This window comes from Accipiter gentilis, chromosome 3 (genome assembly GCF_929443795.1).
Source record: "Accipiter gentilis chromosome 3, bAccGen1.1, whole genome shotgun sequence".
NCBI lineage: Eukaryota > Metazoa > Chordata > Aves > Accipitriformes > Accipitridae > Astur > Astur gentilis.
In genome coordinates this window covers 42,576,414-42,603,605 of record NC_064882.1, presented here as the reverse complement: position 1 = coordinate 42,603,605, position 27,192 = coordinate 42,576,414, and the positions used below count along the sequence as shown (strand labels likewise).

General features: G+C 45.7%; 1 protein-coding gene across 2 annotated transcripts; it reads right to left on the bottom strand.

Moving 5' to 3' along the window:
* Positions 1–121: 121 nt before the first annotated feature.
* On the bottom strand, positions 122–27,192 carry SMYD1 (SET and MYND domain containing 1). Of its 2 annotated transcripts, XM_049835267.1 has the most exons (10): positions 27,056–27,192; positions 16,283–16,459; positions 15,378–15,591; positions 13,541–13,671; positions 11,658–11,696; positions 8,544–8,736; positions 5,122–5,214; positions 3,755–3,918; positions 2,025–2,193; positions 122–530 (listed from the first exon to the last, which is right to left on the bottom strand). In XM_049835267.1, the coding sequence occupies exons 1-10, from the start codon at positions 27,190–27,192 to the stop codon at positions 372–374; spliced, it is 1,476 nt and encodes a 491-aa protein (XP_049691224.1). In that variant the 3' UTR covers positions 122–371. The 2 variants fall into 2 exon arrangements, with proteins under 2 accessions (XP_049691224.1, XP_049691234.1); XM_049835277.1 differs by lacking the exon at positions 11,658–11,696.

Genomic DNA, 27,192 nt, shown 5'->3' with positions numbered 1-27,192 from the left:
GTGATGGGAAAGAACACTTAGGAAAGAATCAATTAAAATTTAACCAAGGACTTCAGGATCGGGACTTGTGTCGAGAGAAACAGGCTTCCAATAATAATGTAAATAATTTTATAACGGGGGGGAGGGTTGCTTGATATTTAATGCTAGTGGTAGAAAAAGGATGTTGTTTCTGCCAAGATCTCTTCTGCTTTGAGCCCTCAGAACATTCTTCAGGACTCTCCCCCAGGACTTCCATGCTGTCAGACTGGTGCCACTGGAAATAATCCTGATGGATATATCACATTCCTATACCACATTCCCAATGTTTGGAGGTGCCACAGGTGATGTTATCGCACAGGCATGAATGACAGGCATCGTGTCAAGCTCAGGGTTTATTCCTTCTTGTGGAAGAGGCTTGGTGAGGCCTCATTGCTGGGCTCAGGCATGACTTGAATCTTTTGGTTTTTGAGGGCAGCTTCTCTCATCTTGTAATACATGTACTCATTCTGCTGGAACATGCGCAGCTCCATCTCCGTCTGGACACGCATGACCTGAGGAACACAACAGGTTACAAAACCTGTGATGCAGGGGATCTCGAAGCAAGTGAATAATGCACTGCCTGAAAATGGGGACCATCCTTCAGGGATGTCCAGGGCCATGTAATGACTGATGCATCTTACTCTAGGTGTCCCACCAGCAGGACCAAAGCTGACTGGACGCAGATATCCAGTTACTTTCTCAAACCTGGTTGCCCATGCACTGTGAAGGTGAAGAAGGCATCAGCCCTTCCTGCACCCAGCTCTTCTGCAAGCTGCTGGGAAGCCTCACGCTCCCAAACCTGATGGAGGACCTCAAGGCGATGCTGTGCAGAGCCAGAGAGCGAGCGCTCTTCCCATCCACACCCCGGGTTTGACTCTTGGTGTGACCCATCACGGAGGTGGGGGTCACCTCCTGTGGGAGGAGGGAGAGGAGGAGGAGAGGGATGCTCAGCCCCTCTTCAACCACATCACAGTTGCACCCCCTGCATCCCAGGGTTCACCATGAGCAGAGTCATTCGTAGTGCTGCATTATAGCAGAGGCTTAGAAGAGATTTCAGGAAATGTTTTTACACCTGTCTGTGAGTTTATTCAACCCTTGCTTTAGGAGCACAGAGATAACCACGTGCCATATATCCACTATTTTCCTCCTAAAGTGAGTGGGAAGGGAAATACAGAAATGTAGGTTCTGGGGTCTCGCCCTCTGCTATATATAGGGAAACAGTCAACAGACAGGTTGGCTTTAGGTACTAGATACTCATTTTTCTGATGATATAAAATTGCACTACTAAAGGTTATAGCTCTGCTATAATGGGGACTAAGACATCAATAAAGTATTTCGTTTGGTATTGTGTAAGTTTTTTGGCTAATAAAGGAGAATGCTGTAAAGCCAACAGGTCACATCAGGTGAGTTAAGGGCTAAAGAAATTACAGATCCCCAGCTGCAGTTGTAAATATTTCATCATAGCTGAGCAGGTGTAATTCCCCAGGATCTGCAGCTCCTGAGCCTAAGCTAGGAAATACACCTATCAGTCATTTGAGGAAAAAATACATTGCAGCTTAGAAAGACGGGGGAGTGTTAAATAAAGAAGAATGGACACCGACAAAGAAAATCAGTTGGTAAACTGGGAACATCCACCATATGTAATTTGATATAGTCAAATTGTAATGCCATCCATCCGAGAGTAGCGAAATCAGGGTGAAGAATGGGAGGCTCTGTCCTTGGGCACAGCAGTTTCAAAGAAGATTCAGGGGCTAAGCAGCCATTTTTAATGTATGTCCCGGTGCAGGATAAAAGCTATTTTTCAGGGATGAAAAATTCCCATAAGAAGGGACATGCACTTCCCAGCAGACTGTAACATAATCTAGAGAAAACCACAGCACTAGTAAGAAGCAGTCAGCAGTCAGTATTTGATACATATCTCAGCTCTTACGGATGGGTTGTTTCTACAGCTTGAATGTTATTTTGCCCAGAAAGACAGCAGAGGCAACACAGGAGATGACACCTACCTCCAGGTCTTTGGTAATTGGGTGGGAGGGTCCGTGGGTTATCAGGAGAATGGCATAGGCTTTACAGATCAAGCCATGCCCAGCTTCAATGAGACCAGCATGCCAGTGAGTCACTCCTGCCCGCATCACGGCCATCCCCAGCTGTGCGTTGTTGGGATGGTATATTTTCCTGGAAAAACATTGAGTAATTTCAGTTCAGGACAGATCTGGGTTCCCAAATGTTTGTCAGTGATGTGATATGTTTGCCAAAGAGCAGACTGTTTACTCAAGGGAAGAGCCTATTGCCTTCCACGCCACTGCAATGTGCAGCCCTGCTTAGAAAGGGGCAGACATGAGTTACACGAGGACCCGAGTTGTACAAGGATGTGAGTTGTTGTGAAAGGGGATGAACAACTTGCGAACGGGGAAAGTTGGACACCTGGGTTAGAGAATGCCAAGCTCTGTCATTCCTTGTTATTTTGCACAAACAAAACCTAGATCTGACCCTACAGCCCAGATGGCACCAACTTAACTTCAGACGCTTAATGCAGTGCCTAAATTGAGAATGCAACAACCACCAGCTTCTCATTCAAAGTGAGAAGAGAAACAGGTGGTTCCAGAAACTCCAAAATTGTTCATCTCGCCCCCTGGAGATGCATCCCTGCCTCTGGGGACTATCAGATCACTCCCCTATGGCCAGTACCCGAGGAGGGAAAAATGAAACCTGGCCTCTACAGCCAACTTTAGAAGCTGAGGCAGTTAGAAGCTGCTTGGACTTATCTGAAGCCCTGCCTTCAAGGGCTTATTTGGCATATTGAATTGGCAGATCTTAAAGAAAGGAAGGAAATTACTGCAGTCCTCCCTCTGGACTGAAAAACTGAGGGGGTGGGAGGGAAGCAATTTCCTCTGTGTCATTCAGTTAGCTCAGTGCCAGGGCTGGGATGTGAAGTGGCTTGTCAGGCCTGCAAAACAGGGAGGTGAGTCTGTCACCCCTCTGAAAACAAACAAAATATCACAGGCCTTTTGGGGCAGAACTGACCAAAAAGAAAGTAATGGGTATGAGATGGTCCCAGCAGGGGGGTGAATGAGATGATGAAATGGGCTTTTCTCTCTTCTCTATGGTCTCCATTACTTTTTAATTTTATATTTTTTCTATTTAATACTCATCAGTCCTGTAGTAAAACCTCAGTAATAATAAAGTACATCATTTTACTGTGAGGTTTTCCCCAGATCTATGTGAACTAAGCCTGAATTTCTTTGTTCTCACTGAGCTTTTACCACAGGACTTGTGTATACTAATTAGCCAAGATAAAAATCCATATATTATTCAAGAATGAAAGGATATCTTGAGTGACAGCCATTTGACACGGTTTCTCTTTTCTCTACAACTTCTCCTTCCTGCAGGGTGCAGGGGAATAGACCATCTCCTGCAGTGACAGCCTCTCTGTCCTGTACCCAGGCTCTGTGTCTTGCTACCAGGGCAGCCCTGGGGTGCTTCTGAGACAAAACGAAATGGCTAATGAAAGATGTACCCAGACCATTTGCCAGTTACAGTTTAGTAAATCAAGGTGTTTGGGAGCTCTTGTGCATTTAAGAAGGAGTCCCTCTCTGTCTGGTGATATAATCAGGTCCCAGTCTGAATGCCAGCACTGCTGCCTTGATAAGAGCAGACTAAAAAAAATTATTCCTGTAACACATTGACTGACATTGCACAACCACAGAGAGCTGCCAAAAATAGGGCACAGACATACAGGTAGCCGTCCACCATCCTCTTGGCATAGTCAGCTGCTTCCTCAAACATCTGGAGGTAGGAGAGCACCTCGGAGGCAATGCTGAGGATCCTTAGGAGGTAGATGTTCGTGTCTCCCAGCACAGGCTCCTGTTTCTTCAGGCACTCACGGCACAGCTTCACAACCTGCGCCCGGAGAAAGCAGGGAGAGGAAAGGCAAGTCAGAGCACCTTTGGCCCTGAAGCTGCCACACCAAAGCCCTGTGGGTTGTGTGGTCCATACCAGTCCCAGAGGCCAAGTCAGCCTCTGTGAATTTTGGGGAAGATAGGATATGTTTTGATTCTTCGAGAAATATCAGCCTAGCAAAATGATTGGTGCTCAAAGCTTTCTCTCCCAGGGTTACATTCATAAAACTGGTGAGGAAAAAGTGATGTCTACTGCTCAGGAGAAGAAAGATCCCAGGAGGCTGGGTTTTGTCAGATAGCAAGTGCCTGCAGGACTTTTATACCCCAACACCATCCACCCAACCTCCTACAAGCACTTGATACAATGAATGCTCTTAATGACCCCATGGGGCTGGAGACATGGGGCTGCGCTGTCCCATGCCTGTCTGCTCAGCTGTGTCACATCTGCACCTACCCGTGACCCAATGTCCAGATTTCTGCTCTGGGAGGCTTCAGCCTTTTCCCAAGCTAAGTTCAAAACCAGAGGCTCTTGCCCAACCTGGAGTGTTTTCCTGAAGCTGTTATGCTCTGAAGAGAACAATTAAATATTTCCTGGGTCAGCAAAAGAGAGGAAAAGGAAGAAGTGACTTGAGCTCTCTCACCCTTTGCCCTTGTGGCCTGTGGTCCAGGTAGGATGTGGGTCTCCCACACCACACACCCATCCTCAGCACCTAACAAATGAGCAACATGCAGGAGCCAGGAGGTGAAGAGGAGATCAAGAGGCAAACAGCCCACAGCTCCGTGTGTCAAGTCTCCTGACTGTCCCATTCATCTCTCAAAACCACCGTCCCCCTTTTTATGAGGCTACCTGGCAGAGTTGACTCATTACACTTGCCCTGTGACTCAAGTTTTTAACCCAGGAGGCCCTTGGTTCAACACCTGCGTCAACTGGAGGTGCTGGAAGTCACCTGAATCTCCTTGTATCATCACTATGAAAGGGATCAGTCTGGAATGTTGTCTCAGACACAGTCGTGCTTTACAGAGGGCAGAAACCAGTGTCAGCTTTTGCAATTTGAGCTGCCCTAAAGGCAGGAAGCACATGGCAGTATTCAGGTTACAGCAGTGGGGATTTGTTTCATCCTTAAATCACTGATGCAGAGAGGGAAAAGACCTGCTTTCCCTGGCAGGCCATATACAGCAAGAGAGCAAAAGTAATGAGACTCACTTCATGGTAAAGTCCCTCCATGCGGGCCTTGTTGATCTTCTCTAGCGTGTCCTTGGAGAACTGGATGACCTCCTTCACTGTCTCTGCAGAGGGCTGGGGACAACATTAGGAAAACCAGTGAGGAAAACGCACAGCCTGACACATGCCAAAATACCCTAGTTGAAGGGATGCTTGTTCTGCAGTCTGGGAACCTGAATCAGTTCAGCAGGATGCTTCCCACATAACCCACTACCCTTCTACTGCTGGCTGTATTTCCCAGCGTGCCTCTCAGACCTGCCCGAGACTGGGCTGAAATGGTCCCAGTGCCAAGTTGAGAGGTGAAGCCCCTGCTGACTTCAGCAAGTGTTGCTCATCAGGGTAGCTGCCATGTACCTCTGGCATGCATAACTGGGTTCCTCAACTCCTCCCCCCGTTTCTCTTCTCTAGAAAAGGGACAGAATTGACCCTCAAACTGGGAGGTCTCATGAGACACCAAAGAGGCTGTGACAGTCACCATTTAGTGTGTATCAGGTGCCCCTAGTGCAGTTGCTTGAGAGAAATAAGGCTCTTGAATGAGAAATGGGTGGAATAAGGATAGGAAAGATCACTAAATTTTACCCACTCTGAGAAATGCTGTCATTAGATCCAAACACCATAAGATGGTTGATCTCAGATTTCAGCTGCATCCAGAGAGTGAAATGTGTTTTCTCACACACCTCAAAGAAGTTTGGATTTCACCGTGTATTTGAAAACATGATGCACATCTAGGCTTGCCCGGCAAAATGCTAACTGGCTCATAATTAGCTGCCTCCTCTTCCTTAATTTAATGCTGACATATAACATTATGATATCCAGCACCATCATTCATCTTCCACTTTTCTGAGCCTTTCAAATTTGCATTTTCAAACTATTCTAACTTTCATGACCCTCCTTTTCATAAATGGGAAATCTGAAACCAGCCCACAATCACATGAGTCCAGAAGCTTTCAGGAAGAGCCTGGTCTGGAGACATGTGGTAGAGCCAGAGCAGAAGCATGTGCCCAGCAGCCAGGAAGGATCTCTGGGTGCAGATCAAAAGCAGAGACCCAACATTGCAACAAAGGACGCAAAGATTTGGAGTCAGGACATAGGACTGTCCCATTGTCTTTTTCCCACATCTACTCAGTCAGATTTTTGAGGAATCTGTGAAATTCTGCTAGTTGGGGAAAGCTCTTGAAAGTTTAGTAAGGAAGGAAAACCATATATATATATATATATCTGATTATAGACAAATAGTCTATATTATTAGACTAAAGCTACCACAGCTAATCAGATTTTGGCAGCTGTTTGAGCAGCACACAGGGTTTTCTAGGGCATAGAGCACATTCAAAGGCAATGTTAACGTCAGTGCAAATCACATCGCTATGCTGTCTGAGTAAAGACTCCCAGAATAGGTATTTCAAACAGCACTTGCACAGTGGCTTTGTCTAATAAAAATCCTCTCTTGCATTTACTAGACCCCTAAGTCTATTGTCTTTATAAGCAATGGGAACTTTGCTACTATTTGGAAGGGGTGAAGGACTGGAGGTCGGAGCGGCTGTTGAGGATGTAAGCTGTCAATCTTGCATATATTCATAGTGCTTTTTCCACACAGCTGTGACTATTGCTGCTGTGAGGCAAGTGAGCCTGAATTCAGAAAATGTGATACAGCTGGTGGCAAGCAGACATGTTCTGTGGGTGAGGTCAGTCTGGATACTTATTGTCTGTGGGAGTGTATTTTTAATAGCTGAAATCATGCACCTTGCATAGTTACAGGCGTTTTTCTATACAAGCACTTCAGATTGTGGAGGACATTTACCCAAAAGTGCATGTCTTCCTACTGCATTCTGCAGAGCATCTCTAATGCTCATGAAGAGTGGATGGTGCATCTCACTGCTCAGTCAAGGCTTGATAGCAGGTGTTGAATGAGAGCTGAAATTTTTTTATGCTGTCCTCTGGAGGAGGTGTTCGAAAATATTTCTACAGAAAGTCAGATGAAAATGCTTCTGCATCAGAGGATTGAGCTCTGGGACAGCTTTGCATTAGAAGTGGGGAGTTTCAGTAGTTGATTAGCTTTAAGATGAAGCTTGATGATTCAGTAATGGGATTATATAGGAGGGTCTTTTGCACTAGAGGAGAACTTGACCCAGCAAGCAAAGGGTCTCCTCTAGTCCCATGTCCTATTTCCTATGACAGCTCCCTGATACCAGTTCGATCCCATTTCTCCAAACCTTTCTCAAGGAGAGACTTATACTCTGCAATATCCAGCCTTTCCTGACTGCCACCTATATGAAAAAAGAGTCATAGGACTGAGCTTGGCTTTCTGGTAACTAGTGAGCTGGATGCTGAGGGGTTTGTGCTCCTTCCCAGGAAGGTGCAGCTCACTGGACCTCTCCTGGTGGCAGTGCTGGTCTGAGGTCACGGTTCCTCATCCCACCTTTGCTGTTTGGTCCTTCCCCACATCAGCCCCTGAGCTGTACTGTCTGATTCATTACATGACTGCTCACTAGTGCAGATCAATGCCTTGATAAGACATTAAATTGCCCTGCCTTCCTTTGCCTTCCCTTACACACCTTGTAAAGCTTGCAGGAGTAGAAACCTCCTAAGCTAACACTGCCACAGAGGACAAAAGGTATGACCAATTATATCCTTGGGCAGAGGAACCAAAAAGAAACTTTTAGAGCTACCAGAATGTTCATAAACTGGAGCTGCTGGCCAAGCAACACATCCCACTGCCAACAGTAAGACACAGCCTTACACCCTCCCACTCCATGACTTGTGAGACCTCCAAGGAAAATGCAGATTACTTAAAAATGAACAGTCAACATGTGAATTCTTCGCAGTCAGTCTGCCCACAGCAACTATGCACAAATGTCAAGCAATGCTCAGGCTTCCCACATTCCTGGAGCCAGTGTGATGGTACACGTTTTACAAACCATACAGCTTCAGCAGCGCTGGTTAGTCCTGTCACCATGAATCACCTGCAACACATTTTCCTTTCTGCTGTTCAAAACTTTGATTCCCTTTCAGTTCCTCAGGAAAAAAACCACAATCTAACCGCCAGCATTTTCTCAGCTTTAGACCTAATTTTCCAATGTTTTAGCATTCTGCCTGTTGATGGACTTTTAGGTTAGAGTCAAAGACAAATTTTGTGGGCTTTTTTTAAATTAAAAACTGCATTTATGTTGCATAATAGGGATTAAACTGGCCTTGCATGGTGGGCTTGAATTGGTGTTGTGCTCAATCAAGGTTCATTTCTGTTCTCATTTTTCACATTGGCACTAGCCAGGCTTCTGCCAAAACCTGACTCTGTTCCTATTGAGAGTGTCCCCGGGCTGAGGAACCACAGCCCCAGAGACACACAGATGCCTTGGTGGAGGAGACACAGCTGCCCCTGGGTTTGGACACAGCAGCACAAAGCATACCTTGCTTTCCCCCTCCTTCACTGCCAGCATCAGGTCATCCTTGATGTGTTTTTTGCAGTGCTCGCAGGTGCAGTCGAAGTAATACTGCTTCTTCAGCTGTTTCTGCCGCTCCTCACTCACGTTGAGGAAATCCACGTAGGAAACAGTCAGCTCGTCCCCTGGAGAAATCTTGCTCAATGCCCGCAGCTCGATCCTGGGTGCAAAGGAGATGAGATATTGACTTAGAGATGCAGCAGAAGCAAAGGTGCAGCCATAGAGCCATCAGGGACAAATCCTGTGACCTGCCCCTGCCTTGCAGAGGTGAGCCCTTGCCCTAAGGTACTGCTTTAGCTCTTCAGGGAGGCAATGCAGAGATGGGCAGAAGTCTGGTTAACTGAATACAGAGTAAAACCACAGTCATACCAGTTTCTCCTGCCCCTCTGCATGTCCCTGGCGGGGATATGTAAGGGTCCGAGCTATAAACAGATTATGGCTCCATTACTTTATCTGGACGGGGGCTGAACCTAGACATAAAATTTTATTATGTTGCAGGAGATCTCGCCAGAAGAAAACCCTGAGACGAGAAATACCCAACAAGCCTTGCAAAATGCTGAGTTTGGACTTTGGGTCTTTTTTTAAGTACTGCTTTGCATGTTACCCACACATCCCTGGCTAGACTCCCAGATTGAGCTGTGCTGCTTTCAGTATCATTTTCACTCTGAAAAGTTAAGACAAATTCCCTCTGGGTGCTGGATAAGAGATGCCCTCACCCTGTTCATGTATCTCTACATAAAGACTTTAAAACAATTCTCTGGAAATAGTCTATTTTTTAATAGCTAATGTGATCTGATGCCTATTGCTAATACAAATGACAACTCAATTGCCAGCCAAGGCAAGCCTTTGATGACAGGCTTTTGGAAAGCCAGACCTTTGCACCTGCCTTTCTCTCATGTCATTCCCCACAAAAGGTCTTTAACAGTGTGGACACTCAAAAGTATTCCCTTGCTCTTTCGCTCTACGTGCTAAATCTCCCGGTTACTCTGGGCCATCTCTCAGTTGCAGGGGCTGGACAGGCACAACTGAACTGGACAGGCTGAAGAATTTGGCCAGAATGGGAAAAAGCTCCATCAAATACCAGTTGCGAAGTGGTGCTTCTGTATCCATCTACTCCCCCATCTAGTAGCGACTCTACCCACAGTTAGAAATAATTCACCGCACTTGAGATCGGTGACCTTGGGCTCTCTGCTCAGACCAGTTAGTTGGTTAAACATATTTTTGCAGGTAGGCATACTTACAGGTTATCAAAATGAAGCAAGTCCCATGGTCTGAGCTGCCACCCTACCGTTGCACTACCGTGTGGTACATCAGCCCTGGGACTCCCTCACCGTGGGCAGCGTGCCTTGATCATCCTCCTGCTGAGTTCAACAGCGTGTTTGATGTACACGCCTGCTATGAGGTGGACCTGGGGGGACCTGCTGGCTCCCACCTGAACATGAGGTGCTTTAGATGGGACCCAGTGAAGGTTTCACCAGAGGCATAGGTGGCATAGGACTCCAAGGTGTCACCAGGTGCATTAAAAGTAAGACCTTTGGGGAGGACACAACTTCTTCTGTGTGATCATATTTCTGCCAGGGGATTGTAATTCTCTTGCAATTCCTGTTACAAGCTCTCAGCACCAAGGGGGTAGCTCTGAGCCTTTCAGCTATGCTACAGCTGCTGTGAAAACTACTCTCTGAGGCTGATCTTGACCTTCTCTGGGTGTTAGAGCATATCAATAGCATATTTCATACAAAATTTATCACTAAACATGCCATCGTCGTGAAGGGCAGCTATTAGTTACATCACAACCACAGGTAAATGCCAGCCAAAGAAAGGTGCAACCTGCTACTCCAGGAGAAAGTGCATAAAAAAGAGCAATTCCCATCAGAAAGGTTTACACATATAAACATCCCTGTTCACACTTAACAGGATCCTCGTTAAAGTGAGTCATGCAACCAGAGAAGCAAAATCAAGCCTCTGACTTTTATGATGCCCCTGATAGCCTAAGCACCGTAGGTATATTTTAAGCAGCCATCCCTTGTGTGGGGGGGATTGATAGCATTTGGGATAAGCCTGGAAACACATGGCATATTTTAAATGCTATAGTTAAAGAGACACTGTCAGCCAAGAGCACCCCAGCAAGCTTGTCCTGTGCTCTTTCCCCAGTGTCTGCCCCAAGCACCAAGGACCTTGAAAGACACACGCACAGGCACAGTGAGTGCCCCATAGCTCAAAACTCAAATTGCCCCAAAAGAGCAACTCTAATCAGAAGCGAAACTCATTTGCCCCTTTTTCTGGTCCTATCTATAATGCACTGAGTAAGTGTCAATGGTGAAGAAGAGAACTTCAAGCGTATTTCATGTCTTATTTGAGGAAATTGCACGTTTGCTTGAAATTAAAGTTTAAAGACAACAGTGTCCCTTTAACAGGACTGACTATAATATACCAAGTGCAATGAGCTAAGCAGAGAAGTTTGTTTTTTAAATATTTTTGTGATTTCTTTAGTTTGGATCAGGTAACAGTGGCATCATTAAAGGGTAAAACATTAATCAGGTATTATGATAAAAAAGGGTGAAACCTACATCTCATGGCACTGTTACTGTAGGCAACACATTCAACGGGCACCGTTTGTTGCAGAAGAAACGTGGACTATTTAGTATGTCAGTAATGCAATCATTTCTCATCTCCTAATACGCAAGGTTTTATTTTGGGCTGTACAAGATTAGCGAGACCTTGTTCTGACTTTCATGCTCTTGCTGTAGTCAGGGGAGGAGAAATGAGAAGTGGAGAGGGGAAATACTGACAGGGAGGAAGCCAAGGGAGAGAGTGGGAAGGCAGAGAGGGAATTTGCAGTGGGGGAGACAGTCACGGTATTACCACTATCATTTTAATTTACTACAAAATGCAGAGTTAAGTGAGGTTTGGGTTTAGTGGGGCTTTACATGGGGGGGAGGAGTAGAAGTTCAGAAAATGGGGAAAGTGAAATTTTCTGCAAACAGAGGGAGCCCCTCAGGCTGTTTGCAGCTTTTCCATTAAACACGGGGCATTAGGGGTACAGGGCAAGGGGGGAGGATGATGCTTTCAAGACCGACCCACCTCATCTGTGTGTGGAACATTGATCTTACAGCCTCATGACTGAAAGACAAAACAAACATCTGCAGTTTACACAGGTACAAGTACAACAACAACAAAAAATGGGTACGTGGCGGATTTGTTGGAGAACTGTCCAGGCACTGTGATTTTAGGAGTGGTCTTGGCCAGGGGGTGTGCAAAACCTGCTTCTGATGTTTGGCAGGCACAAGGGGGCTAGTTCTCCTGCACAGGAATGTCTCCACTGACATCAGTAGTCATGCTCTCTAAAACACAGCTTGAAACAGAAATCAGACTGGGATATCAGCAACAAGGGATGTGCTCTGTGTGACGAGTTTAGTGTGTCCTCAAGTCCAGTATCGTGCCTTGAGCACTGACAGAGTGCTCGGTTCCCACAACAGGGGCTTATCATCAGGTTTCCACAGAAAGACAAGAAACCTTCATAATTTACCTGGCCAATAACCAGATGGTCAAGTTTAAAATCAGTAACAGGATACATGTGGGAGCTTTGACAAGCTGCTAGGCAAACAAAATGCTATTCCTCTACTTACCGCCCAGAAACTCAGACTTCAGGCTTGCTATCACTGCTAGTTACCTCCTCCACTTCCCAGGCTGATTGGAGAGGTTCTCCATTATCCCACTATGGATCTGATCCAGGGCAATTGGATTTCAGAGCACAGACTCCAATCTGACTTTGGATCAGACCCTGTTTCCCACCAAGGTAGTCATCCTAATGCAGTTTTGTTTTCTCTTTGCTCGTTTACCATCTGCTTGATAAACGCTGGTACAGTTTTATCAGGTAAAACCAGCAGCGGTAACTGGAGTGCACAATGTGTTAAAGAAGGGGAGGATGGAGGGTTAACTTATAGCACTAAAGTTTGGTGAACACAGGAATTTGTAAAATCTTAGCAGAAAATTTGGATGAAATACTGTGGCTGTGCAGTTCTTGGCAAGCAGTTTCCCACAGTTAATGTCATACACACACACACACACACACACACACACACACACACACACACACACACACACGATGCAAGTTGCTGAATCAGCAGCAGTTTATACCTGTTATGGCCTGGAGGCTGGGAAGGGCAGAACATCCCTCCCCTGGGCTGCCCCGAGCACCGAGAGCAGCAGCCTCCGCTCCCTGCTCTGTTGAAACATCCCTGCATTTCCCACTTTATCTCTTTCCATCTCACATGTCCTGCAGAAGTTTTCTTACAAGACTTGAGTGGGAATGGGGAATGCCCAGCGGCTTAGGGCAACCTTCACTTGCACGTGACTCAGTTTGCAAATAACAATCACAATTGTCATTAAGATCCCATTGCTAAAGAGTTAATCAGTGATTAATAGAGATGGTACACTCTCACAAAGATGAAGGTTGTGTTAGGAACGGCTATAAACACATCAGCAGATGATAGTGATACACAGCTGATTGCAAGCTTCAGTTACGAGAAACTCTTGGACTGTGGACTCGGTATAATCTTTAATAATTTATTAACCATAATTGTTTCTTAACTATTTATAAATAAAGCCTCAGTATAAGGGGTGATCTAGGCAGCTACTTAGTACTTTATCTACCTATTTTGAGTCCGGTTTCAAAACGCACAGAAACCAGGGGAGAATTCTTTGCTGGTTCACTGGATTTGGAGTCAAACCTTGTGTATTTGTCTAGTGCATCAGACAATAATTTTTAAAATAACAATAATGAGAGAGAAAACAGTTCCTCTTTAGAAAGTAAATCCTGATCTTTTTTTTTTCTGAGCTAGAGAAGGAAACAAGAATGAATAGATTTTCTGGGGCAGGGGTCTGACACTGAGGGGTTAGCAGAGTCTGCTGAGTTGCCCATTAAGATGCATCCCCACTGTGCCCAAGGAAAGAAATCCACTCACTTGCCATTGTTGAAGATGACAGTACAGTTGGGCCAGCAATCATGGTTGGCCTGGCAGAGATTGGGGAAGATTCCCACACCAACAGCCTGCAGTCCTCTTTGGTCACTGAGGGTAAAGCCGTTGCAGTTGATCTAGTCCCAAAACACAGGCAGGAAGAAGCATTAAAGGAGAAAAAGCTGAACTCGGCTACATTCAGGATTTCTCAATTCCCACTGATGCTTTAGAAGAGGTATGTCTGCAGCATAACACCTCCAAACTTTAAGGAGAAAGGAGGAGTGCCTACAAGATTATTGCAGAAAGTAATTGTAGAAACATCTTTAGCTGGGATAAAACATCAGAAGAGAAGAAATGCAGGACTCATGCAGATGGACCAACCCAAAGCAGAGCTCTGCAGAACATTTGCTGTTATTATTCATTTGGGATGTTTAAGGTAAATTTGGTTTGACCGTGCATCAGTTTTCTTATATTTGCTTCCTGCAAATAATTCAGAAAAAGGTCACAGGAAAATGAATTTGAGGCAATTCAAGCAGAGCATCAGCAGAAAGCAAAGTTCACGCTTATTAAAACAGGTATCAGTTAGAAATTTACCTTGAGAGCTACATTCAACATAGCCATATTTACTGGGTGACCCACAGAGATTATAAAAACCAGTTACTACTGTTTGTTATGAGTCTCAGACAATTTTCAGAATGACTACTTTTGGGTGAGATATATACCAAGAATAAATTATTATACTTTTCTATATGGCACATTCTTATCACATAAGAACAGAACTGTTTTCAGCTGCAAACATGAATCAAGGAAGTATTTGCAAAGAGAAAATGCGATAGTATATACCAAAGGAAATAATTTCATCAGTTGCTAATTATTTTATTCTGTTAATAGTCTTATTTCCTTTTTTTAGCTGATTCTGTATTTTATCTGTACTTCCTTACTTCTGCATGGGCAAGTTATGTCAGTCACTAGTACATAGGTCTCCCTGAGCCCAGTGGACTGGATTTCCTTTGCGGGGTGTGTACGAAAGGATGCTGTGTCCCCTCTCTGTGCTAGGGCTGGCAAAGACAACTTCTCCGCCACACCAGCAACTGGCAAAGGTGTGAGCAGAGTGTGCATCTCATCTCAGCTCACGCTGGCCCCTTGGGCAGTGTTGCTAGCTGAGAGGTTAGGGCAGCCCGGAATGAATACACCCTGACTTGTACCGGGGCTGGAGGCAGAGCAGCTCAGCCTGAACTGGCTTCTGGGAATTTCCCTCTCTGCTACGCTGAGAACAAAAAATTGTAAATAACAAGTCAGGAATGGATATTATTAAATATATTTAGTATATTTTACCTATTTTTATAATGTATATAATATATATTTATAATATACATGTAAAAAATCTAATGCACACAACGTAATAGACATTAATGCATACACTAAAACAGTTCTGTCACATTCACATATATTCTATGTATATTTACTAAAAAATATATTTAAATAGATTCTCTCAGCTCTCCCAGGTGCAGAGAGATGCCCAGCAGGACTTGTGATGTCAATGCGGCACTTACAGTTGAGCGAGCTGCTTGCCTGCATGTTTAGACAGATAAAATGTTTCAGACCTTGCCCTTGCCATGCCTCAGTTTCCCAGTGTCAGTGCAGAAGTGATGCGGATAGGGAATGGGCAGTATTCAAACCACCTGCAGCAAATGCTGGTCTTGGCTATCCCAAACGCTATGGTCTTTTATGGGCAAGAGAGGGATGAACTCAGCCATCCTCAACTCAGACCAGTTGGAGACTTTCTCTGGGAAGCTGGCATTAAAAGCAGCCCCCCATTTGCTCTCCCACCCCTTCAACGTACCACTCCGAATATGTGAGAGATGTACTGCATGCCGAATTGCTGGCTCTGGGGCGGCCAAAACTCGAGGAAGCTCTGCACATCAGCACGGAGCTCCTTCTTCTCCTCCTCACCAAGGCTGTCCACGTGGTTCTGCAGGTCATCGATGGAGACCAGGCAGCCCTCTCCCAGTCCGCTGCCTTCCCTCTCTATCTTCCACATGATGCGGGCAGCCAGTCTGGCCAGGAGAAAGCCCCAAGTGTTAGCACCACCACCACCCACTGCAAGGAGAGGGACTGAAGGACCATCGAAATTCATTTCATGGGTGGGAAATTGTGTGCAGAGAGACCAAGGCAGGCTCAGCATCAGACGGCTGATGGCTGGTCACCATCCACGGGTTTTTGAAGGAAAGGGAGATGCAGGGCTTTGCCCTGACATCTATGTTCTCGTCTGGAGAAGTGCTACAGACCCTCCTCAGGTCCCCAGCCCTCCACAACAGCCCTCATTTCCTTGAGGATTCCTCTCATTTTCCATGATGGAGCTGGGATGTGAAGTCAAATCAATGTATCCTATAGATAAATCGGGGAAGAGCCCATCTCCTCTTCCACTTTTCCACCTACTCCCCACTTTCCTACACCTCCGAAATTGCCCTGGGTGGGTTTGCCTCACCATGTTCAGCTGCAGTAGACTTTTTTGGGGCCCAGCACCAAAAAAAAAAGCAGAAGCGCAACCACCTCGCACCCCAGATGCTCCTGCAGGTCCCCATACCCTCAGCTCAAGGATACTCCTGACCTTTCCCAAACCATCTCCCACCTCTACCCTCTCCAAATCAGGCCACCCAGCTCTTCCTCACCACCCTCCGGAGGGATGCCCTGTCCTCTCCCACCGTCCCCAGGCTGCCAGCTCAGTCCCTGGGGGTCAGCTCTCACCTGATGTTTTCGGTGGGTGCCTTGCCGTGCTTCTTGATGGCGGAGCACTCATTTTTGTGGTTCAGCCAAGCTGCTCGCTGGCAGGTCCGGTCGCAGTAGTAGGCGAACTTGCACTGGCCACAGCGGTGGAGCCTCTCCTGCCGTTTGAAGCAGGTGTGACAGATGACGTGCGTCAGGCTGGAAGGACAGAAGGACCCGTTGGCTCATACCTTGGTGAAGGAAGGGCCAGCTCCACCCAGCAAGGGTTCTGCCAGCTTTTTGTCCCTGGGCTCCCCACAGCCACTAAGGATGGACTGCCAGAGATTTTGGGGGAGGATGGAGAAACATCCCACCCAGCGTAATCTTTCTGTGCTTGCCCAGTGCTGTTCCTTTTCTGTCTGGCTATGCCAAAGAGACAAACATTTTGTTTAAAGGAGGACAGCAATAAAGCATTCCCCAGCTCTCAGCCCTCTTGTCTGCAGCTCATCTGCTCCTCCTCAGCACCGCCACTGTTAATAGGATTTTCAGGCTGTTTTCATTTTCTTTCTGGCCCCTGCTGAAGCACCAGCCACCCGTTTGCTGAGAAGAAAGCAGATGCCTAATGAGTCTGTAGCTCGGGCGAGCACAAAGAAGAATGTGAAGGCAAATATCCAGCCTGAGAGCTTCACCTGCCTGCAAAGCCTCTGAATTTGGCTGAAGTGAAACCGCTGCTGAGCACTAAGGCTTTCCTGGGCCCCACATGGGCCACCACCATGCCCAAGAGACTTAGGAAAACATTGGGCGAGAGGGACCAAATGGGAGCGTGACTCTGAGCTGTCCTAACTGCTCTCCTAAGCTTTCCTTAGGCACAGGCATGCTGTAGGGATAAAAAAACACATCAGAAATATTCTGCTAGAGAGGCGTATCACGATGAAGAAGACTGGTAGATCAAAGTGGTTGCATAGGGAAACACTGTGTTTATACTGCTTGAAACCAAGATACGTTTTCATGGATTAAAAAGCAGCTTTGCTTATCACTTCTTTTTGCCACTGGGCCAAAGGTGTAGCTGTACTGGACACCCTGCACTTGGCAACTGTTGGAAATCACATGAGGAAACCAAGAAAACTGCCTCCTTCGAGGTAGATCTTCTCATCACAGAGTGGTTTATGTCTTCTCCTCCTACCTTCGGTCTCAGTACACATCTCCTGGCTGTCCACCCTCAGAAGACAGCAGCACAGAGCCCCAGACCAGGTGGGTTTGGGGCTCTCCTGGTCCCAGTGATTCCAGACAAATGCTTACTGTGGATTAGTGAAGATCTGAGGGACCAGGGCAGGCTCCCAGCCCGTTCAGCAGGACCCTAGGCACGAATGCTTGAGGCACAAATGGATTTTCAGCTGCTCAGGGATGGACAAGGAACATGAAACAGCTGAAGACAGAGGAAAGATGAACTCTCAACAGCTCTCAGGAGCACTGGCTGGGGCAGGACATGGGGTGGGCTGGCTGTAATGCCAAGCTTAGGGAGCAATACTTGCATTTATGATCACCACCAGATTTTATTAATAAATCTAGCGGATCTTTCATCTTCACAAGGCTGGTATGTTGCTGAGCTGAGAACATCAATGATTTACTGCTGGTCAGTGGCCCAGAATATGTCACCAATGGAGGTGTTGTTAAACATTACAGGTAATGAGCACAGTGCCTGATGTGAGGATGCTCTCAGGTGCTCTCAGGGCATGAAGTCCTCCCTGTTTAGTCTGGCGTCAGCTTCAGGGCTATGCTCTTTAGGCCACTTAAAGCCTTCCTGCAGATGGGCTAGTGATGCAGATTTCTCCTCCAAATCCAAAAGCCTGATGTGTCTTTCTCTGGTGCCAGCAGCGTTAAGTGCTCCTCACTGGCTATTCCTGCTCCTGGCTCTGTGATTTAACTAGTTGACAGGTTACTGTGAGTTAGATGGTCACAGGATAACTGGGAAACACCTTTCAAAAGGAGCAAGTTGCTTCTTTAGAGTGTTCAAAAGAGGATTTCAATTGTATGTATGTAACTATAACCAAGGCTGGGGGAGGAATGCATCAGAGGATACTGATGAAGAAGTCTAACCTCACATCCTCCCTCCGAGAGTGTCCAGGGACCCAGACCAACGGGAAACCTCCCCCATGTGCCCCTTTCACATGTCCAGCTGCTTGCTCCTAGGACTTAATTCGTTGGGAAAGAGGGGGAGACACTTTGGTCTCCTGCCCAAACAACTTTGGGACTTTCCCTTTGCTGCTAGAGAAGGCTATTTACTGCCTGATTTGGTGACCCCAGCTGTCTGCTTCTCCAGGCAACTGCCCACTTTATCTCTGCCTCCAGCCAGGCTTGACAGGACAGGAGAATTTAAATTCCCATCACCTAGACACTATTGGTCCCAGGAGGGAGATTCTCCTCATTGCAAAAAGGTCACTGACCACAGAGGCTTCATTATAAAGGGAACAATATTATCACCCACAGCCCACAGTGGGGAAACTGAGGCACAAGGAAATAAAAAATTTATTGATGATCACACGAGGAGGCTGTCCCACAGGCAGTAATCAGACCCACAGCCCCAGAGTCCCCTGCCCCAAGACTGTCCTGCCTCTCCACTATACAGATATATATATATATAAACATATGTGTGCATATTTATATCTATCACAGCAGACTTAAAACGCACTTTCATTCCTCTGGCACTGCTGCGTGAGCTGCTGACACAACCCAGCCTGCGCTTTAGCTCTTGCAGGATTAAGAGGGCCATTGATTTAAAGCAGGATGACCCACAGCAGACAAAACCACGTGCGAAAATGAGGTTTGGAAGATGACAGCAAGCAGTGATGGAGGGAGCCTGACGCAAGGCAAGCACCTGGGATGGGGTGTGGGGCACATGTCCAAGAAGAAGGATGCAGCCAGCTCCATTAAGTCAAATGAAAGAGCTGGGAGCTGGTGAGAAATGTGGGGCTGTGCTCTGTCAGCTGTCAAGTCAAGGGGAGAGAGAGGTGCAAGAGAGATTACATTCCTTGTAAGGCAAAGGAGAGCCAGAGAGCTGATAAAACCTGCGTGGTTACATTGTGCCGGGAAGCACAGGGAGATATCTCACACAGGGAATGGGGCTCCCTCCTGCCGCCTGTGTGCTTTGAGAGCAGTCAGAAAGCAAAAAGGCAGTCAAAGAAGTTTTTCTGTAAAGAGGAGTGACAGGTTGGAGGGGAATATGGTGCAGCAAAACCCAAGTCCTCAAACAGAGGCTTGTCTTCCCACAGCTCTCTCTCCAAGAACAGAAAAATCCTGAAATGATGGCTTTGCATTTGCTGTTTATTGCATAAGGTGTCCATAGTTTCCAAATCAAACCCAACGGGTGGAACTTACTGTCAGTCCTGGAAAGCCCTCGTTTCTAAGGAGATGCAGAAATGCACAAAAAAAAAGTTATACCAGACTTCCCGAGGAGGTGAAGGAACAGTTCATGTAGTATTGAATCTGCAGACACAATTACTCATAGGTAATCTGACTGGCGGGTATAAGAAATACCACATCTCTCACAAAACCCTCATGGGATCCTCCCTGCTCAGAAATCGTTTAAAAGAAGGCTGGATTTATTGATAATGTGCATTACCAGGACTCTAGAGGCTTGGGCTCAACTCTGCCTGACCCTCCAAGCACCTAAATCCCCCAGGTGCCCCTAGGAAGTCGTGCAAAATTCTGCTGTCCCAGAGGCACTCAGAGCCAGGTGCCCCAAATGGGGATGGCAAACTGGGGCTCTCCCTTGGCCCCAGGGCTGGACCTTACGACAGGTTCTGATGGCATCTGTCCTGGAGGTAGAAAACACCAAGGACACCAAAGGCTTCCAGTGGTCCACAGTCTCCCCTGTCAACCCCTCTGCAATGGTTAAGGTCCCCCAAGGACAGAGGGAGCAGCCTCAGGTTAAACCCAAGTCTCTCAGCCTGTGGAAATCACTGATCTGTAAAGACTTCTCTGGCCTAGAAAGTGTTTGTCACAACCCAAAATGGCTCCAGGTCGCCCGGATGGACCTTTCTCTCCCTGTAGAGGATGCTGCTTGGCAAGGCAGCACTGAACATTTCTGAGGAGATGTATGGCACCTACCCAGGAGCCCTGAAGGTTTTAGTGATCAGCTTCCCTTGCTTTAACATGGGGACAATAGAACTGCTTTCTGCTGTGTTTATGTACACCATGGCCTCTGGGGTGACCTCTGGTCCTTCATTCACTGCCATCTTCCACACACAGTGAGAACTTCTTTTTTTCACCTTGCCCAAAAGCAGGATCTTCATTAGCACAGTGATTTCTCCAGCCCGTCCAAGCCTTGCCAAGTCAGGGATTTAGGACTGACTTGGAGGGCAGGTGCCACTGACCAACTCACTAAATTACTTTCTTGGGAGCCTCAGGCTTCTTTGGCCTCTCATCCGAGCATCAACCGAGCTGAACTCTCAGGGGCTCATGAGCTCTGGTGTTACATAGATGAGACACACATAGCTACAGTCAGAAAAGCAATGATTCGATGTGCCAACCAACAAATGCAAGAGGTGACAGAGCACTGTCAACTAAACCATGGCTCCCACAAGCATGGTTCTCAGTGAAATCAGAAGCAGCAAGTAGTTCTTGTGACTGCTTGGATTAGATTCAGATAGATTAAGATCTGTTGGACCTGCCAGGACAGAGGGCTGAGCACTGCCATAGGAAATATATTAACCTCACCTCTGAGACATGCATAACCCAAACATCTGTCAACCATTTCCCATCCAGCACCCACAGCATCTCATTCACTGATCTGGAAAAGCAAGGTGAGATGGCTGTAGTGCAAAGGAATTCAAGGAGGATTTCATTGAATAGCTAATGGACATGGTGAGAAGCTCACAAACTATTTAACGTGAGTTTATTTTATTCTGTACATGACAGATGACACGCACAGATGACCTACCTTACACCTAAGTCCACCTGCTTCATATTTATTATTGGCTGACTAGGCATCTCTCTTCTCAACATCCTACAGAGGACAGCATAAGAATAGCCTAAGATGTAGGCAAAGTCCACTTGGCTTTCAAAGCAGAGGCTGTAACACTTCATTAAACACAAAAGCCTAAGGAAATGCACTTACTCTTTCAGCAGTGAAAGGAAAAGGGAGGTATTCAATTCCTAGCTTCTACTGAGGATACCTATAATGGTGAATTATTAGCACAGTAATAGTTTTGCTCCTTTAAAAAGGGGGTTGGAGCTTAGTACTTTTATCTTTAAAATGTTGGGGATGACACATTCTGGTCTGTCTGATTTGAGTGGAGGATTTATTTTAGACTAATTTTAGACTATTTTTAGTCTTTCATTACAAAATTTCTCAGCCTCTTTTTAGAGGTGTGGGTGTGGTTTTCTTTAAAAAAGCTAGGTTTTCTCCCAGGTTTTATTTAAGCTTTTGAATAAATAATAATAAAAAAACAAACTTCAGAAAATTTAAGCAATGTGAATATGATCACATTAGCTCTCAGTTTTTATTGGGATCAGCTCAAAGAATTTGTTTCTATAATCTTTTCAGAGTCATACTGTTATGGAAAATCTTGCATTTCTTATATCCCTAGGTCATCCCAGCTACAATAATGGAGCTATCCACATTTCCCTTGGAAAATGTTTTGGGCCTGCTTCATACATCAAAAAGGAGGGCAAAGATTGAATGACCTCAAGTTTTTAGCAATTTGCAGATCACTCATCAAGCAGGTCTTCAGGTGATCTTGGCTTTCTACCACATGACACTGTTCGCCTTGACGGTCTCTCAAACACCACTGGTTAAAGAGCAAACCTTCTCTTGAAGGTTGACAGAGATATATTAGGCATCCCCACGCCTGTAGGAAATGTAAACTCTTACACGTGTGAGAGCCAACTGACATGCCAGAAGAGAAGGTCACATACTGTACACTGAGCCCAGGCAATGGGAATGCCATCCACCTGAAGGTGGCAGTGAGGAAAGGAGACATGGGCTCTTCAAAGAGAAAGTGAAGAGGGAAGGAAGGATTAAACCCCAACACATAAGCAGAGCACTAGAGAAAGCTTCAGTGAGAGGTAATGTCAATGGGGAATGCACAGGGGCTTTGCAAATCAAAAAATGTCCCCAACAAAGGCAAAGAATCCCTTGAGAAGATAGATTCCCAACCTTCTGCATCTATTTTAGGGCAAAGCAGGCCTGACACTGGCATTTTCTGAGTGCTATTTCAGCTGATAACAGCAAGGCTGATTCAAATGCAGATCAGAGAGTATGTCTCCACTTTATCCAAACAGCAGAATACTAGAGATCACACTGAGTTCTGCACCCCCTCTCAATCAGTATTCACCGTCTCTCTAAACAGACTGCTCTAGTTCAGGTAGAAGTAACAGGCTTGATGCAGGAGTCAACGCCAGGTAACCACTGTATTAAGCAAAAGGTTATAGAATCATAGAATTGTAGAACTGTTTGGATTGGAAGGGACCTTTGAAGGTCATCTAGTCCAACTCCCCTTGCAATGAGCAGGGTTAACCTTGTGAGTCATACCCTGGCCTTAAAAATCTAAGAAACTATGAGCTGGCTGATGTCTATAGGAACCTTCTTTAGCTTCACTTTGAGTTTTATGTACTTCTTGACTAAAAGTCTCCAGCACTGGGTAAGAAACTGCTGCTCAGACAACCATCGTTAAGTTGAAGAGTACAAGCCCACATTAGCCTTAATGACTTCAGGGACCTTCAGGGTCCCTGTGACCTTCAGGGACTTCCAAGGTGGGATGCAGTCTGCAGATTTAGACACCTGGATGTGCTCATCTGCACCCTCAGTGTCTATGTAGAGATTCCATCAAAACACTTAGTGGGGTCTGGAAAGTCATTCAGCTCAAAGGTAGGTGTCTGTGTTCAGTACACATTATAGTGCTCCATTGACTGTAATGGGCACTTTGGGCTGGATTCACTTGCCTGGACATAGGAGCCTAGTGTTATTTTAGGCTCTGCAGGGACACTCATCTGGCTTGAGAGGAGGCCTGAGTCTCATAAATCCTGTTTTGTACCTGTCAGCTCTAAGAGGATGTCTCAAACACCCTGGGGCATCTTAAATGACACTAAACACCTATGGCAACTGAATCCTGCCATTAGCTGTATGCAGACACTTATAACAGACCTTAGTTTTGGGCATCTTAATTTGCAAGCTGAGTCCCAAAGCATATTGCTGGACAAGCCACCACATCACCCTGTAGGGTGGTCCAGTTAAATTGATGGGTCTTACTTGCTTATTATAGAGTTTTGTCAAAGAAAACGCTTCTCCTTTCCCTGGCAAAATAAAATTCTCAACACCTCCTCAAGCTCAGCCTCCTACTGAAAGACATTCATACAGTGCAGTTGGTGACAGCCTCAGGTCCAAATTACTTCAGCAGTTCCTCATATCAATATATAGAGAAGAGCCTTTGCATCATTTAAGCCCGAAGTGTAGTGTATCCACACTTTCTGCTGTGAGCACCTAATACCAGGTGCCAGGATTAGTTGTTCAGGCTTCCTAGATCCCTGTACAGTCGGGTCAAAGAGGTTTGTTCTTCCTATAGTTTCTCAGAGTATGAAAGGTAGGTTTCTGCTATGCAACAGCCCTACGGAGGGGTTTCTCACTTACACACCTGAAGTTAAACACCTATAGCAGATAATGCAAATTTTTCATTTCATAATTATGTTCTTCAACAACTCAAATGATGATCAGCTTTTATGGAGCTCCCCCATTTCTGAACAGTAATACCTCCCATCCCTTTGACAGCTTTGTGCCTGGGCACAAACACAAGGTGCTTTCCATCCTGTAGCACAGCCGAACCAAGCAAATTATGTTATATCTCTCAAGAGCTTCTCCTACTATTCTGAAAGAGACCATCGCTTTGCCTGCTGTGTTGCCACATCACATGCAGTCACACAGAAGATTGCAGTGTGGCCACTGCAGTTTGATTGCCATCCATATACATCATATACAGAACTTGGTTTCAACAGCAAAATCAGGGGTGGGATTTCAGGGGCTCAGCATCCACATTGGGACGAGGCTTCCCAAAGGACTGAGCTCTTCAAGGGGCTGCAAAGTACAGACCAACTCTGCACTCTAGGGCTTCCATGGTGGTCTTTATACACAATGAAAGCTGAGGTCTGTGGAAAATCTGGTCACATATTTGGTAGGACCTGAGCCGAAAAATTAAACCCACCAATCACTCATATTTGAATCCCCTCTCCATAGTACACATACACACTGCTTTCAGCAAGAGAGAAAGATGTTGAATGGAATTAGGATGAGGGACTCTGGATTTTGGCTTTCCCAAGGCAGGGTGAGACCCTTTTTAATAGTGTAGACTCAACACCAATTTTAGGACCTATACATGTGTGTTTGTGGCCAAGGAAAAACACATGCCTCTTCATTGGAGTCTTCATCCATGCAGAGGCAACAGCAGTTTTTTCAGGGCAAAACCAGTCACTGTGGCCTTGTGTGGATTTATTCTTGCAGGTCCTACAAGGATCCAAGCTCCCCTTCTTTGATAGCAATCAATTCAATGGGGTTTTATGCAATTGAATACCCTGGGACAGCAGTAGAAGGTACCTTGAAAACCAAGGCCCTGTGCATGTAGGAAAAGCATCTGGGCAGTTTTCACAAGAAAAATGCATGTTTCCATTACATCTCAGGCCCAGGTTATGCCCTGCCAAGCACTAACCAACAAGCATTTACTTGGCACCACCTGATTCGGACATTTTGGGAATGTATTTCACCACTGACGTATATGAAGTGCTTTGGGATGAAATGTGCCACAGGAGGGTAAGAGTCCATTACTATTGCACAGCAGCACGAAGAAGAAGCAGAGAGATGACTGAAGCTATCCCCATCCTCTCCAGTCACAGAGAAGGGATGTGTTTACCTTGCCACCTTGCTGCTCAATATCTGGACCTGCCCCTCTGGGAGCTAAACAAACTCAGCCTTGGGGGGAAGGGAAGCACATCTCTCCCCATCTGAGGTTTGCTCTTGGAAACCTAAGCCTAAGACAGAGTCTGCAGTCTAAGAGCTGATGTGGTGATAGTTTCTACCCTTATCTCACATTACAGAAGTGACATTTGAAAATGCAGTGAAGTTGTAGCTCTTCCACATGGACAGGTCTACTCCGTGCACAATGCTTGCAACATTTCACATAGAAGGAAAAAAATTCTCAACCAGCAATCAAAAGGCAAAATATTTTCAATGGTTTAAAAGATAGCTACTATTTTTAATAAGGCATATGGGAGAAATAATTGTTCATAGCCACTTCCAAAGTATCACAGCAAGATTCCAGCTAGTGACACAAGTGAAACTGAAGTACAAGAGCTAAAAGGACACGTCAAGGAGAGATGGTTTTGTCACTAACTACTGTATTTGTACTCAGGGTTAAAAATTCAAGAACTTAACATTTTAAAATAAAAAATGACATTTCTAATGTGAGCTCTTGCAATGACAAAATAAAAACTAAAAAGTGTCATTGCTGCTATTGTAAAGATTCATAAACATGTTCACCCTCTGACAGTATAAGGGCAAGGAAAAAGTGAATGAAAGACAAAAAAACCTTACTTTCTGCTCTGTCCATTTAATCCTCAATTCTCTGCTATTGCCAGATCACACAGTAGCACGAATCAGCTCCAGCTACAAGATGACCAGGATTAAAACAGCAGCATGAGCTCTGCTTTGGCCCCAGACTTCATTAGTGCAGCTGATTCGATTGGGGAAAGCTCAGCAAGGCAGAATCACTCACCAACCTATTTAGTGTGCAGAATATTCACTAAAGTCACTGGCAGTTTGGGGCAAAAAATTCAGTCTTGGGACTCACAATGATGTCCATGAAGAATGCTCACAAGTTTCCTAAGCCCAGAATGAAACCCTCAGCTGACACCTAGGTCCTCGGTTAAAAAGTTTGGGCCAAATTCTGTTCTCCGCATATTACAAGGCTGAACAAATTCCATTAATGTCTGAGGCTTTATTCTAGATTTATCCCATGGAAGATTAACATAGAAATTGGTTCTCTGTGTCTTTTAGCTTTCAGGGCATTTCAGTAAATCTTCCATTGATTTGAAGGGCAGAAGTGGGCACCTACCAGCCACACCGGCAGTGCAGGTTGATTGAATGTTGTTCGTCCTTGAAACAAGCAGCAGCAAAGAAAAATGCATTTGCACCAGAATACAGTTGCTGGCTACATCAGTGTGAACAAAAATTTAAAACCACTCTCGTGCAAAAGTGAAAGCAGAAACTAGTCTCCAATTAACTTGGCTAGCTATAAATATAAAATCACTTTAACAGAAACAATATCACTCGCAGACCCCACTAGCTTCTAGTTAGAAGGCAGCAGGCGATGAAGCTGCGTGTACAGCTGGGAGGTGGTACACGTAAGCAGAGCACAGTGTAACTCATTTTTATCACGCATTATACATCAGAGGCTTCAGCAAAGTCAGACTGATATGGCTGTACTTGAATTACACTAACTCCTGGCAGTTCACCAGAGTGTAACATGGGTCCAGTTTTGTGAGGCACTGAATACACTCAACTTTCACCGCGTTTAGTAAAAGCTGATGGCACCAAGCACTTTGCAAGATCACATCCTGGAAACAAATGACGCCATGTTAAAAGTAAAAAAGCTGATCTGAGCCCTGGGAAAGACATCCACTGTAAGCTGTCTTTACAGAAGTGCTTCTGACTTCCCTTTGCACCCTTTTCTGATGTTGTCCAGACACTTTCAAACTTTTGCCCACCCGGCCAGATTAAATTTTGCATCAAGATTACTTTTGGTCTGTGTTTTACAAGTGCTTTTCTCTTACCTATCAAAAACCACGGCTGCATAGGCTGGCTCCGCAAAGATGACATCCCCAGGCAAAAATTCCTTCCGGGCTTTCAAGCCCCTGCCTTTGCCTTCAGACGTGAACACTTCGACTGACTCCATTTCCCCTTTGGTCAT